The sequence below is a fragment of the Portunus trituberculatus genome, chromosome 30 (assembly GCF_017591435.1).
Source record: "Portunus trituberculatus isolate SZX2019 chromosome 30, ASM1759143v1, whole genome shotgun sequence".
Classification (NCBI taxonomy): Eukaryota; Metazoa; Arthropoda; class Malacostraca; order Decapoda; family Portunidae; genus Portunus; species Portunus trituberculatus.
Window position 1 is genome coordinate 8565430 of NC_059284.1, and position 15871 is coordinate 8581300.

General features: G+C 42.2%; 1 protein-coding gene across 6 annotated transcripts in view; it reads left to right on the top strand.

Annotated features, from left to right (window-relative positions):
- The window catches only part of LOC123510766 (neuromodulin-like), a 151232-nt gene that overhangs the window by 123331 nt on the left and 12030 nt on the right, over positions 1–15871 (top strand). For 3 of the 6 annotated variants that reach the window (XM_045266122.1, XM_045266123.1, XM_045266126.1), the window contains one exon: positions 13542–13654. In XM_045266122.1, the coding sequence (XP_045122057.1) occupies positions 13542–13654 (113 nt within the window). Of the gene's footprint in view, positions 1–12364; positions 12405–13541; positions 13655–15871 lie in introns of all 6 variants that reach the window. The other 3 variants (XM_045266127.1, XM_045266128.1, XM_045266124.1) reach the window with 2 other exon arrangements.

Sequence of the window (15871 nt, forward strand, 5' to 3'; positions counted from 1 at the left end):
TTTGTTGTTGTTGTTGATGTTGTTGATGTTGTAGTAATAACAGTAGTTTTAATAGTACTAGTAGTAGTAATAGCAGCAGCAGCAGTAGTAGTAGTAGTAGAAGTGGTAGTAGTAGAAGTAGTAGTAGCAGTAGTAGTAATAGTAGTAATAATAGTAGTAGTAGTAGTAATAATAGCAGTAGTAGTAGCAGCAGTAGCATAATGAAAAACCCTAATTTTTAGCGATACTTTCACTAATCTTTTGCTACCATCCTTTTTTTATTTAAACAGGTGGTTATAACAGATTATGCGTCACAAGGGGCAGTTTAGTATGGCTACGCTAAAGCTCCTCCTTGCCATTGGTGACCTATCTTAAAGCTACTGCCTTTACATTTCAATTCAATCGCATCTCAACCATCGCAGTAGCAGTAACAATAGCAACCAGCAGACACAGCATCAGCAGCAGAATCAGAAGCAGCAGCAATAACATTAGGAGTAATATTGTCACAACGCCCACACGAGAGAGACTTACGTGCCGAGAATAAATATCAGCACTAACGACCGATTATAAATATTAGCAAAGCGCCCCAGATAAATAAATAATCCTACAGTAATTGCTCAATGAACCTTATATACCGCCATCACCGCCTCCATCATCCCGCTAATTAGAGGCGCAAATACCGTGTCATCATCCTCATTATAGCGTTTCTTCCACCCGTCCGTTCTCTCAGGGCCATTAGTCTCATTATAGGGTTCTTTAGGCCTATGATTCCGTGACATAATGCCTCCATCTTGTTATAAATTAATTGATATGAGGTTGGAAGGATTGCTCGATTTTATTTTATCTATGATTTTATTGAATGGTGATATGTGAGTGTGTTTTGTCTTATAGGTTTTAGTTTTTTTCATTATTAGGTGGAGTAATAGTAGTAGTAGTAGTGGTGGTGGTGGTGGTAGTAGTTAGTGTTGGTGGTGGTAGTGGTGGTGGTGGTGGTGGTTGTGGTGGTGATAGTGATCGTTGTGGTGGTATTGCTGTTTGTATTAATATTATTGTATCCTCTCTCTCTCTCTCTCTCTCTCTCTCTCTCTCTCTCTCTCTCTCTCTCTCTCTCTCTCTCTCTCTCTCTCTCTCTCTCAATCCTTTCCAGTTATATAAATTCAAGATTTTTTTCCATTCATTTTTTTATACATTTTTTTTATTTTCCATTTGACATTTTTTTCCTTATTTCCTGTGGGATCTCTCTCTCTCTCTCTCTCTCTCTCTCTCTCTCTCTCTCTCTCTCTCTCTCTCTCTCTCTCTCTGGATTTAATTGTATTGGATTTTCTTTGTCATACGGAAAATGGTCACTGTTTCTTTTTTTCCCCCAAATTTTAATATTTTGTTGGAGTGTATATGTGTCTGTGTGTGTGTGTGTGTGTGTGTGTGTGTGTGTGTGTGTGTGTGTGTGTGTGTGTGTGTGTGTGTGTGTGTGTGTGTGTGTGTGTGTGTGTGTGCGCGCTAGTGTACGCGCGTGTAGACCTTGTCAATATTTGAATAGAACATCATCGAATATCACACACATACTCTCTCTCTCTCTCTCTCTCTCTCTCTCTCTCTCTCTCTCTCTCTCTCTCTCTCTCTCTCTCTCTCGACATTTGCTACGTCACCAATATGTCAACCAATCAGAACGTGGCTTTAGTCGTCTATTGATCCGCGAGGCATTTGTCAGGTGGCCCTCAAAATACCAGCCAATCACATCGCGTCCTCACTCAGGCGATTAAAATGGGTAGCCAATCAGCTTTTACCTTTTGACGTCACATTAGCCCAGGGAGCCAATCAGGAAGCAGCTCTTACGTCACTGTTTCTCTTGACCAATCACAGGCTCAGGAATCGATTGTGTCCCGGAAATGAGAGAGTTATGTCATCTTTTGAGAATCATGTGGTTTTTTCAGCTTTTTTTTTTCTACATCGATATTAGAAAATCTTTTAAATCAGAGTGCGTTATGTATTCCTTGAACACTATTATTTTTTTATTTTCTCTTTGGTTTTCTTATTCTTTCGTCCTTTTTTTTTAAGGTTTGTACGAGAGAAATCTTTACGACGGTATTGATTTCTTTTTGTCCCGTTCAGGTTTCTATCAATATTTTGGCTGGTATGAGAGAGAGAGAGAGAGAGAGAGAGAGAGAGAGAGAGAGAGAGAGAGAGAGAGAGAGAGAGAGAGAGACCAATGGCACATCAGACAACACATAACCGTTCACACTGGCAAAATTTACTGCGGCGCAAGACATACAAGGCATTTATTTCCTCGCTAAGCCTCGAACGATCCGGAATATTTAGCACCAAACTTAAGCCATGTGTCAAGGACCAGAAGAGAGAGAGAGAGAGAGAGAGAGAGAGAGAGAGAGAGAGAGAGAGAGAGAGAGAGAGAGAGAGACAGAGAGAGTCAGAGGGAGAGGGAAAGGGAGAGGTGAAAAGGTAACAGAAGTGAAGCTTGAATTAGAATATGACAAATTCTCAACATTTCTCTGGTGTAGAAAGGAAGGAAAGGCAAGGGTATGTTGTTAGAGAGAGAGAGAGAGAGAGAGAGAGAGAGAGAGAGAGAGAGAGAGAGAGAGAAAGAGAGAGAGAAAGAGGTGAAAAGGTGTTAAAAATGAGACCTCTCTAAGATTACGACACACGTATTATTAACCTCTCCCTGAGTTAACAAGAGGAACACAAAGGAACACAGAAGAAGAGGAAGTAATTTGTAGATCTATTGTTATCGTGGGAAAGGTAGAGAGAGAGAGAGAGAGAGAGAGAGAGAGAGAGAGAGAGAGAGAGGGAGGGGTAGAAGTGAAGAGGTACCAGGATATTAAGCTTGTGTAAGACTATCGCAACATACACTACGGAATTGAAAGAAAGTACAAGCAACAGCAGATCTGTTGTTCCTTACGAGGCTGTTTGTTACAAGATACTCTAAGATAAGTAAAGTCTTAATGCGAGATAGTTAGGATAGTAAAAGATTAACTATTTAGCTGTGACATTTACTTCGAAATCGAGAAAACGAGGCATTTTTACTTATTCATCTATCAATCTATTTATCTCTTTATCTGTTTACGTGTCTCTCTTTGCTAAGGAGTTTGGTAAAGGCTCCACAAATTATTAAAACACCAACCTTACTAATGTACTACTTCAACAAATAATTGCTACGAGAAGAATGAAAGGGAAAGAAAAAACTGCACGATTTATTCTCTCGTATCTTGAAACTCTTATTCTGAAACACGTCATAGGAAAGAGAAGCAAAAAATATAGACATGTTTTTGCGTTACCGTGTGTGTGTGTGTGTGTGTGTGTGTGTGTGTGTGTGTGTGTGTGTGTGTGTGTGTGTGTGTGTGTGTTGTGACAGTGATGGTAAAAAACAGATTACGCTAATGGTATTACCTGCTAATGACGCAGAGGTGTGTTGATGTGAGTGTCTGGGAGGTGTGTGTGTGTGTGTGTCTGGGAGGTGTGTGTGTGTGTGTGTGTGTGTGTGTGTGTGTGTGGCGGTGGGAAGGGCGGGCAGGTGCAGGGAAGGTGTGAAGCAGGTGTGGTATGAGACTCACGTACTCCCAAGGCACACCAACACAGACACACCGTAAACTCCGCCTCAGGACGTGGAATCATTACAAAACTCCTCTTCTTCTTCCTCCTTCTCCTCTTCTTCCTCCTCTTCCTCTTCTGCTTCTCCCCCGCTGCTCCTTCGTCTCCCTCCTGCTGCTCTTCTCTTCCTCGTTATTTCCCTCTTTCCTTCCTTATATTCTTCAGTTTTCCTTCTCCTTCTCCTCTTCCTCTTCCATTTTCTCTTCGTCCTCCTTTTCCTACTACTCCATGTCATCGTTCTAGCCCTCGTTCTCCATCTCCTATCTTTTCCTTCACCTCCTTTTCCTCCTCCTACTCCTTTTCTTCCCCATTTCTAGGTTTCCATTTTCTTTTTCGCTCTTCCGTCCTTCCTATTTCGCACGCTTTCCTCTTGATTAGAGTCTAAGAAAGAAGGAGAAGGAAGAGGAGGAGGAGGAGGAGGGAAAAGACGATGATGAGGTGGCAGAATGGATAACAAGAGAGATAGAGATGGAAAAAGAGGGAAAAAAGGAAGGAAGAGTAGAAAGAAGGAAAGGAAGAAAGGAGGTAAGTCATAATCATGGAGGAAGAAAAGGAGGAGGGGGAGGAGGAGGAGGAGGCTTAACTTCCCTCAGGTAACAAATCCTCTTGGGAAGAAGAAGAGGAGGGATGAGGGAAAGGAAGGAGGGAGAGAGGGAGAGGGAGGGAGAGGTGAAAGGAAAGACGGATAAATTTGAGTCTTGAAAAACAGGTCCCAGGAAACGAAATAAAAATGAGAGAGAGAGAGAGAGAGAGAGAGAGAGAGAGAGAGAGAGAGAGAGAGAGAGAGAGAGAGAGAGAGAGAGAGAGAGAGAGAGAGAGAGAGAGAGAGAGAGAGAGAGGGTGGGGAGGAAATAATACAGCAGAGTCAAGATAAGTAGAGAGAGAGAGAGAGAGAAGGAGAGATGATAAGAATGGAGATGGAAAAGGAGGAGGAGGAGGAGGAGGAGGAGGAGGAGGAGGGGAGGACGACGGCGAGGAGGACGAGATGAAGAGGAAGAGGAGTAGGAGGGCGATAACGACGTGGTGGGAGAAGAGAATAGGGAGGAGGAGGAGGAGGAGGAGGAGGAGGAGGAGGAGGAGGAGGTTGAGGAGGAGGAGGAGGAGGCCAAATGGAGGTGACGGAAGAAGGCTGAAAGAAGAAATAATGTAGCACGAACCACATTGATTTCAGTTTAAGAGAGAGAGAGAGAGAGAGAGAGAGAGAGAGAGAGAGAGAGAGAGAGAGAGAGAGAGAGAGAGAGAGAGAGAGAGAGAAATATTACTCAAAGGACACGTAAATCCACCTGAAACAATCCAATTTGCAGAGAGAGGTGAGAGAAAAAATAAGAGAGAAAGAGAAAGAGAGAGGAGGTACAAGGGATGATGGAATGCTAAGAAAGAAAATATACTCTCTCTCTCTCTCTCTCTCTCTCTCTCTCTCTCTCTCTCTCTCTCTCTCTCTCTCTCTCTCTACATACCACTCTATTGCCTTCAAAACTTAAAAAATGCAAGAGGACTCAAGATTCTCGACTTTACTGCACCTGGTTTTGAGAGAGAGAGAGAGAGAGAGAGAGGAGAGGGAGAGGGAGAGGGATATATAGACTCACCTCTACTGTACGTTGCCTTACCTGCTGGATGGGATCAATTTAGAGAGCCAGAGTATCGAATTGTCACCTTTCTCACCTGAATGGCCTGAGAAGAGGTGTTACTTGTTCGTGAGGGAGAGTGAGGCAATTTTGCAATCTTTATTTACTTTTCGTTTCTATCATTCTTTTTTTTCACTAACCTTCCTTCGTTTCTTCATATTTTTTGTTTTTTCGTCTTTTTTTATGTTTCTTCTCCTTTTTCTTATTCTTCTTCTTTTCATATTCTTATTTCTTTCTTCTGTTTCTTACTTTTGTTTTTTTTTTCTCTTTTCCTTTTTGTGTATGTGTGTGTTTTGTCTTTTCGTCTTTCTTCTTATTTTCCTCTTCCTTTTTTTTTCTTCCCCCTAATCTTTATCATAACTTCCTTGGGTAATTTTTATATTTTCTCCTTCGTTTCCTCTTCTTTTTCCTCCTCTTTGTCTCTTGTCACTCTCATCTTTCTTTACCCTTTTCTCATTCTTCTTCGTATTTTCATTTCCTTGAGTTATTTTTTTTAGTTTATTCTTCTTAGCACTTCCTCCTTCTATTCATCATCCTCCTTCTCCTCCTCCTCCTCCTCCTCCTCCTCCTCTTCCTCCTCCTCCTTCTCCTCCTTCACCTCATCTTCATCCTCATCCAATCAATTTGTCGTCACCTGTGTCATGGGAAGTTCGTGACAAATGAAAATTAAAAAGAAAAAAAGAAAGATGGAAAGAGCGCGTTGCCAGGAGTGATTCGTTTTAAATTAGAATAGAGGAGGAGGAGGAGGACGAGGAAGAGGAGGAGTACAAGGAGGAGGAGGAGGAGGAGGACAGGAGGTGTAAATATTGTTGATATATTCTCGTGCATGCCAATCACTGTTGAACTAAATTTGGGGTGTGTCACATTCGATCGGAAATTAACTAAATCTGGACGTAAATGAGAGAAAAACACGAGAGAGAGAGAGAGAGAGAGAGAGAGAGAGAGAGAGAGAGAGAGAGAAAGAGTGTGTGTGTTCTGATCACATTCCTGAGCTAAGAAAAGAAGAGATGACAGAAGGAGGAAGAGGAGTAGGAGGAGGAGGAAGGAGGAGGAGGAGGAGGAGGAGGAGGCAAAATACTAAGCGAGGGACAGAGAAAGTGAAAGGAAATGAGGAAGAAGCAGAGCAGGAAAGGACAAAAGAGAAGAAAGAGGAAGAGGAGACAGAGTAAGAGGAGAGGGATGGAGGAAATGGAGAAGGAATAGATGAAGAAAAGAGTAGAAGAAAAAGAAATACGAGAGGAAAAAAGGAAAGTAAAGCAAGGAAGAGGAGGAAGAAAATAAAACAAAATAAAAGTGAAGAATTAGAATGGAAAAAAAGAAAGAAAATAGGAAAAAAAAGTAGGAGGAGAAAGAAATGTAAAAGGAATACGAGAAAGAACTACTCAGAATAGAAAAGAGAAGAAGAAGAAGAAGAAAATAAAAAGAGGACAAAAAAATCTGAAAAAGAAAATGTGTAGTAGAAAAAGGAAGAGGAGTAGGAAAGGAAGGAGTAGGAAGGAAAGAAGCGGATCAGTGAAAGTTAGGGAGGTTTAGAGTCATCGAAGTTGGATCAGTATTGACGGAAAGGGGGCGACGGGAGGACCCAGGCTCGTCTTATCCTCTGGGGCTGATCCGGGCGGCAGGAGGGAAGGCCTCTCTCTATTAGCTTGATTCTGGCTAAGCTGATGAGGCGAGGAGTGACTGACACGGAGATTCTTAACTTGTAGGCTCGCATTAAACCCCTGGAGAGAGAGAGAGAGAGAGAGAGAGAGAGAGAGAGAGAGAGAGAGAGAGAGAGAGAGAGACAGACAGACAGACAGACAGACAGACAGACAGACAGACAGACAGACAGAGAGAGAGAGAGAGAGAGATACAGAAAAAGAGAGAAAATTGTACTATTCCCTCTCAAAAAAAAAAAACAGAAAAAAGAGACTTAAAAATTAAGAAACAGAAGATAAAAACACAAAGAAAAACACAAACAAGTAGACAGACAGACAGACAGAAGGACGGAGAAAATACACATTTGACAGACACACAAACAGACTACTGAGAGTGAGAGACAGACAGACATACAGACAGACAGACACGAGCAAACAAGCAAGCAAGTAAGCAGGCAATCACAGTGTGGCGCATCAAAGCATTCGTTCATCCCAGCCACACTCACATTGCCCGCAGCTAATCCTTCATCCCAGCCACACTCACATTGCCCGCAGCTAATCCTTAAGATCTCAGGGATTTGCAACTCACCCGCAAACACAACGCTCATTTTCCACGCATTTCTCACTAAAATCCAATATTCTGTATAGTCCCGTGTGGCCTCAGTGGCTGCAGGCATAAACACTACCCAGACCCTGAATGTATCGTAAACTAGAGTGTGAGAGATGAGGGAGACTATATCATAACACTACGGGGAGCCCAGGTAACACTTCAGCCTTCCTCCTCCACTTCCAGGCGTCTCTAATGGGGCTTACTGGAGCTTGCAAAGGTGATGCTACGAGGGTTTTCAAAGGTGAAGTTACTGGTGGGTCTTCATAGTGGAAGTTACTGGAGCTCTTGATGAAAAGTACCGAGGTTTTCAAGTGGAAGTTACTGGAGTTCTGTTGGAAGTTACTGAGTTTTTTTTTTTAAGCGGTTTTTCATGATTCTACAGACAGTTTACCAAAGACTTACTTTACCAATAAGAGAACCAAACTTGAAAAAAAAACTAGCAATATACCAAACCTTTGAACACAACCCTGAACAAGACTCATATACAAAAAACAATAACAATTTTTCAAACTGGAAATAAAGGGAATTTTCAGACATTCTCACGATTATAGAGACTTTTTACCATACCTTCTGCACTAACAGTAAGAAAACCAACCCAGAAAACCCAACTAATCATCTATATAGCTTGGGAAAACAGCCCTAGTGGGAGCCCTAAGCGTCTCAGAATAGGAGAATAGGGCCTTACCTCCCCCGGCTGTGATAAATGGACCTGCCTTTGTTTACACGCTGCTATTAAAGGCCAGAACGTATTGAGGGCTATTGCTGCGACTCATAAGGTAGCTGGGAGGTATTAATATAGCCCACGTGCATTGATTTTTAGCGGAATGTTGGTCCAGGAAGGTTTAGAAATGCTACGGTGGTATCTCGCTGTGCAGTGAAGGAGGAGGAGGTTGATTAGACAGGCAAATGACACGGTAATAGATGGCAGGTTTTATAGCATCGATTTATTGGAAGGTTGCACGCCACCGACCAGAGAGAGAGAGAGAGAGAGAGAGAGAGAGAGAGAGAGATGAGAGGGAGTGAGAGAGAGGATGGGAGAGAGAGTGAGAGGCAGAGAAAGAGATCTATATACAACAAAACAACCAAGCCTTGAAACATTTAGTCGTCATATCATATATACAAACACACACATACCCTTTAAGACTCCCTCTCTCTCACTACGTTCTCTCTCTCTCTCTCTCTCTCTCTCTCTCTCTCTCTCTCTCTCTCTCTCTCTCTCTCTCTCTCTCTCTCTCTCTCTCGCTTGTAGATTTCCCTCCAGAGACCTGTATGTGATGCTCCATTTGGCTCAGTAGATAGAGAGAAGTAAGAAGCTCTCTCTCTCTCTCTCTCTCTCTCTCTCTCTCTCTCTCTCTCTCTCTCTCTCTCTCTCTCTCTCTCTCTCTCTCGCTCTTGCTCTCGCTCTCTTTTTCTGCATCTGCCTTTGCATATTTCAGAATTTAAAGAAAGAGACGTAGGAAGAACTGGAAGAAAAGAGAGAAGGAGGAGAAGGAGGAGGAGGAGTAGGAGGAAGAGGAAGAAGAGGAGGAAGACCTTCGTAAGTGCAGGGTAAGAGGATGGAAACCTTGTAGTGTAGGAAGACGGAGAAGAAGAGAAAGAGGAAGTGGAAAAGAAGAAGAAGGAGTAAAGAAGAAAAAGGGAAAAAACAATGAGAGAAAGAGGAACAGACAGAAAATGGAATAAAATAAGAAGAAGAAGAAAAGAAGATGAAAATTAGGATAGATAAGAAGCGTAAGAAAAGGAAGAGAAAGAGGAGTAGGAGAGAGAAGGAGAAAGAGAAGTAGGACGAGAAGAGTAGGAAGAACAAAAGCGGAAGAAAGAAAAAAAGAAAATAAGGAAAATTCAAAGAGAAAGAGGAGAAAGAGAACTAGAACGAGAGGAGTAGAAAAAAAAACAAGAAAGAAAAAAAAGAGAAAAACGAGAAACAAGTAGAATCAAAAGAGTAGAAACAGAAAGAGAGAAAGAGAGAAAGAGGAGAAGCAGGAGAAGGAGAAGGAGGAAGAGAAAAAAAACAGGAAAGAAGAAAGAAGAAGAGAACACGGAGAAACAAGTAGAATCAAAAGAGTAGAGACAGAAATAGAGAAAGAGAAAGAGAAAGAGGAGAAGGAGAAGGAGGAAGAGTAGAAAAAAAAACAAGAGAGAGAAAAAGATGAAGAGAACAAAAAGAAAGAAGAATAGGAGTAGGACGGAAAGAGAGAAAGAAAGAGAGAGAGAAAGAGAAAGAGAAGCAGGAGAAGGAGAAGGAGGAAGAGAGAAAAAAAACAAGAGAGAGAAAAAGATGAAGAGAACAAAAAGAAAGAAGAGTAACAGTAGGAAAGAGAGAGAGAAAGAGAAAGAGAAAGAGAAGCAGGAGAAGGAGAAGGAGGAGGAGGAGGAGGAGGAGGAGGAAGAGGAGGAAGTCATTATGGTGAATATTCGAGCGCACAGATAAACAGGAATTAGGCGAGTGGGTGCTTCTGTGTTTCTAGTCCCGCCAGACCTCTTGTGTTGCATCAAGACTCTCGCGGGGACTGAGTAATCTCCGTCTCGGTCATTTCTGTTTCCCTCATCGCGCTCTCCTGTCTCGATCCGTGTATAGATAGAAGGTAGTGGTGGTGGTGGTGGTGGTGATGGTGGTGGTGGTGTCTTGTTTATTCTTCTTTCGTCTTGTCTGGAAGTGTTTTTGGGGTGTTACTTTTGTTTTTCTTGTTTTTAAGTAGTTTTTTTTTTTTAGTAAGTGGTGGTGGTGGTGGTGGTGGTGGTGACGGTGGTGTCTTGTTTACTCTTGTTTCGTCATGTTTGGAAGTGTTTTTGTTGTACTGGTGTTTTTTTTTTTTTTTGGGGTATTTTAAAGGTAGTTTTTGTCTCATTAAGATCGTGGTGGTGGTGGTGGTGGTGGTGCTGGCGTTTTAAGCCTTGTTTCGTCTTGTCTGGAAAATGTTTTTGGAGATGTTTGTGTTGTTTTTGCTTTGTTTTGTTTTTAGCAGTAGTGGTTGTGGGAGGTGGTGGTGGTGGTGGTGGTGGTGGTGATGGTGGTGGTGGTGGTGATGCTACTACTGGCGTCTTGTTTCGTCCTGTTTAGAAATGTTTTTGTTGTGTTAGTGTTGTTTTTATTTTTTATTTTTTGTTGGTTTTGTTTTTTAAGGTATTTTTTCACAGTTAGGTAGTTGTGGTGGTGGTTGTGGTGGTGCTGGTGCTGGTACTGATGTCTTGTTTAGTCTTGTTTCGTCCTGTTTATAAATGTTTTTGTTGTGTTAGTGTTGTTTTTCTTGCTATTTTTTGCTGTCTTTCTTTTTTGTAAGGCATTTTTTTGCTTCGTAAGGTTCATAATGCTCTTTGTCTCTCTCTTTTTCTCAATGATATGTGTTTTTTCGTGTTTTTTATTCCAATGGGTATTTTCAGTATTTTTATTATCGAGGTATGTTAATAATCTTACAGTGCTGGATATTTCACAATGGAGTATTTTCCGTAGTTTTATAGACCACATCACTGCCTTTTTATTTAGTATTTTCGAATGCTACGTATATTTTGGAGGAATATATTAATGTTTTTCTTTAAATAGTGCATGTTTTTCAATGAGTTCTTTTGTTGTTGTTTGGATAAGGTAATGTTCTTTGAGCGTTCGGTATTCTGGCTTCCTTCCGCACCCAGAGAGAGAGAGAGAGAAAGAGGGGGAGGGGCGGAGGGAAAGGTAGAATGAAGGGTGAGTAAGATATAAAAGAGAAAGGAAGAGGGGGTAAAAGGAGAAAAGATGAGAGAAAAATATGAATCAAAAGAGAAATTCATGGAGATGAGAAGGAGCGTGAGAAGAATGAAATTGAAGGATTAAAGGAAATGATGAAGTCGTGAAGAGAGAGAGAGAGAGAGAGAGAGAGAGAGAGAGAGAGAGAGAGAGAGAGAGAGAGAGAGAGAGAGAGAGAGAGAGAGCCAGGTGCGTTCCTAATTACATTACGTTCACAGGTAATCATTATTCGTGTCACATTTCCACCATAATTATTCTTACCAATATATATTTTGGCACCTGGAAAATGAATATATGGTGCAGCTAATCATGATCCCTCACTTTCATCCATAACTTTTCTATCCTTCGCTCAATCACAAAGGGAAAGAAACACCTCTTTGTACTTATACCTTATTAGTTTAATTTTCTTTTCTATTCTTCATTTCCACGTGTATTTCATTGTTATTTATTGATGTTATAACGCAGGTATCACGTTACAATCTTTTCATTATTTGTAGAGGGGAAAACGACATCCTTGTATTTATTCCCCTTTAGTGTGACTGTTTAATTCGTATGTTTATTGTATTCTTCTTTACTTTCATATTTATTATACTTTCATTTCATACTTATAAGGAGTCACAGAAAGACCGCCGTGGTACAGTGGAACCACGCGCGCTTTGGGGTCCGAGAGGTCTCCAAGTGCACGGGTTCGAATCCTGGTCACGGTCCGAGTGTGGTAGGGCTTCCTTACTCGGGATTATAGTTCCATTGCGGATGTGCTTTCAGATAGGAGGTACCCAAAAAAGTACCTCTTTTAGCCCATGAATTCCCGTGAAAAGCCCACATGGTATAAAAATATGTATGGTTTAAAAATATGTATGGTTTAAAGTGTCTAAAAAATTTATCAGTAAGATGTCAGGAAATATCTCAAGCTTTTTCTTTTATTAATCTGACTAAAGGGAGAAAAGTAAGCTTAGTTTTTGGTCTAAAAGAGCCAAAATATTTATCTATAAGGTGCCGGAAACTATATGCTTTCTTTTTATGCTTGAAATGAGACAAAAGCTTACTAGAACAGTCATTAGGTTGCAAGTTTATGGCTTCAAGACTTAAAGCTTTTCTGTAAGGTGTCGGGAACTGTCATTTTCTATTTATATGCTTAAAGAGAGAAAAAGGCTTAGAATTCTGTGTTCTGATGTGCCTCGCCCGCTTGCAGGTCATCCCGCGCACCTCTAGATGGCGCTGTGTGTGTTGTGGTAAGTGTGGGAGTGTTATCTTCACCGTGTGGCGCCTAGCATTTGTTTACTCTCTGGTTTGGGTTAGACGCACCGAGTGGACGACTGACTGACGAGTTGCTTTCACCGCGATTTTCTTTCTGTTTTTCTTTTCTTTTCATTTTTCCTTTTGTTCTTCTTTAATGCGTTTTGTGTGTTTTTTTCTGGTTTAGTTTTTGTATTTTGTGTGCTTCTCTTTAGTTTTCTTCGTCTTGTTTGTCTTACTTTCTTCTCGTTCTTTCGTTTCCTCTCTTGTGTAACTACTACTACTACTACTACTACTACTACTACTACTACTACTACTACTACTACTACTACTACTACTACTACTACTACTACTACTAACACCACCACCACCACTACATCACCACCACCACCACCATCACCACTATTACTCTTCCTCAACCAACACTGCCACGGCCATTCCTGCAACGACCACCACCACCACTACCACCACCACCACCACCACCACCACCACCACCACCACCAGTGTGAAGGCAGAGATAACGTGATAAGACACGTTAGTCCCTCTACCCCCTCACACTTCATCACGCTGCTGCACCCTTATGTTACACGGGCACACTGTCACACACACACACACACACACACACACACACACACACACACACACACACACACACACACACACACACACACACACACACACACACACACACACACACACACACACACACAGACCGAGTACACAAAATAATCTATGTTGCTACGTGGCAGAAACCCTACACACACACACACACACACACACACACACACACACACACACACACACACACACACACACACACAAGCGTCACTGACCTTCTAATGGTGACGCACGCATCCATGAGTGACCTTTCCTTGCGTCATGCGAGTCTAGGTGACCTAAACAAGACGTGAGGTGACTCTAGCGCACGTCATCTGACCTTTTTTGAGTCAGTGAAGCACCTTACCTTATTGAACTTTACCTGACCTTACCTAACCTTACCTGACCTTATCAAACCTAACTTTACCTTACCGTACCTCACCTTACCAAACAGTACCTAACCTTTCCGAGCTAATGAAGCACCGTATCTTACCCAACTTGACCTGACCTTACTCTGACCTTGTGTTGTCTTTCAGAGCTGGCGGACGCGGCGTTAAAGATTCAGGCTGGCTTCCGGGGCGCTAAGGCAAGGAAGAACATCAAGAAGGAGGATGCCGATCTCAACCAGAAGCTTGGTAACTTAAATACGGTAAGAGGGGGAAGGAGAGAGAGAGACAGAGAGAGAGAGAGAGAGAGTGTGTGCGTTTGTGTGTGTGTGCGTGTGTGTAAAGAAAAATAGACATGAAATTGGCTAGAAAAATATAGAGAAAGTAAAGTAAAGTGAATGAAAAGAGAGAGTGAGTGTTAGAATGGTAAGGTGAACAGACAGACGGACGGACAGACAAAATTAAGATAGAGTAAAGGAAAAGAACGAGAGAAACAAAAATAAATGAGACAGATAGACAGAAGGACAGACAAACGAACAGACACAATAAAGCAAGATAGGAAAAAAAATGAACAAGAATATGAGAAAAGATGAAAAATTGAATAAAGAAAGGAAAGAAGAAGAGAACGAAAGAAAAAGACAGATAGAGAAAGAGAAGAGAAAGATCAGTGAGAGAAAAAGAAAAAGAAAAAAGAAAACATTGAAAGAGGGAAAGGTGAACGTGTAGGAGGAGGAAGAGATAGGAGAAGAAGAAGAAGAAGAAGGAGGAGGAGGAGGAGGAGGAGGAGGAGGAGGAGGAGGAGGAGGAGGAGGAGGAGGAAAAAGAGGAGGGAGGAAGGAGAAATAAAAAAAAGAAAGAGTTTGTGGAAAGCAGACAAGAAGAGAACGAGAGGAGAGGGGATAGAGAGGGAAGAGAGAGAGAGAGAGAGAGAGAGAGAGAGAGAGAGAGAGAGAGAGAGAGAGAGAGAGAGAGAGAGAGAGAGAGAGGGAGGCGGGAAACAAGAAAACCTACTTGGATAAAAGACTCTCTGGGTAAAACAAGGTCATGAGTTTGTTTGAGAAAGTAAGAGAGAGGAAAACAAGGTGTCCAATCGAGAGAGAGAGAGAGAGAGAGAGAGAGAGAGAGAGAGAGAGAGAGAGAGAGAGAGTAGGATCTTAAAGGAGACAGGGAAAGGAGGCAGAGATAGAACGTGAGAGCCAGAAGGATAAGGAGAGAGAGAGAGAGAGAGAGAGAGAGAGAGAGAGAGAGAGAGAGAGAGAGAGAGAGAGAGAGAGAGAGAGAGAGAGAGAGAGAGAGAGAGAGAGAGAGAGAGAGAGAGAGAGAGAGAGAGAGAGAGAGAGAGAGAGAGAAGCCTTGTTCGTGCCAATTAAAGAGCAAAGCGTTGAACCGTTAGAGACAGAACCGAGTCCACTGGGAGGAGGAGAAGGAGGAAGAGGAGGAAGAGGAGGAGGAGGAAGAGGAGGAGGAGAAAGAGGAAGGAATAGGAAGACCAGAGATTTTTCTTTCATTTTTTCTCAAGTTTCGTCCTCTCTCTCTCTCTCTCTCTCTCTCTCTCTCTCTTACTAACTTAGGGCATTAAACCCTTACTAACTTAGGGCATGACACACACACACACACACACACACACACACACACACACACACACACACACACACACACACACACACACACACACACACACACACACACACACACACACACACACACACACACACACACACACACACACACACACACACACACACACACACACACACACACACACACACACACACACACACACACACACACACACACACACACACACACACACACACACACACACACACACACACAATTGTGACTGTAATGAAATTCACTTTATGATGCAAGGTGACACTTTGGAGAGGCGTGTGTGTGTGTGTGTGTGTGTGTGTGGCTGTGTGTGTGTGTGTGTGTGTGTGTGTGTGTGTGTGTGTGTGTGTGTGTGTGTGTGTGTGTGTGAATGCTGTTTCTCTGTGAAACTCTCTCTCTCTCTCTCTCTCTCTCTCTCTCTCTCTCTCTCTCTCTCTCTCTCTCTCTCTCTCTCTCTCTCTCTCTCTCATATGATATTTAACACACTACCTTTCACCTTTAACTTAAGCAGGTTTATATTTACTTTTTGCTTTGTGTCCACCATTGCACAAACACACACACACACACACACACACACACACACACACACACACACACACACAGTCATGAGCAGGCAGCCTTCTCCCTCCATTATCACTCTCACCTCACTCTCACTAAGTAGGCAAAAGTGAGAGAAGAGAGAGGGAGAGGAGAAGGAAAGAAGGAATGGTAAGTTGAAAGAAGATAGAAGAAGAGAGAAGAGAAGGAGTAGGAGGTGGAGGAGAAGGAGGGGAGATAAGGTAGGTACAAGAGAGAGAGAGAGAGAGAGAGAGAGAGAGAGAGAGAGAGAGAGAGAGAGAGAGAGAGAGAGAAGACGAGAGAGATTA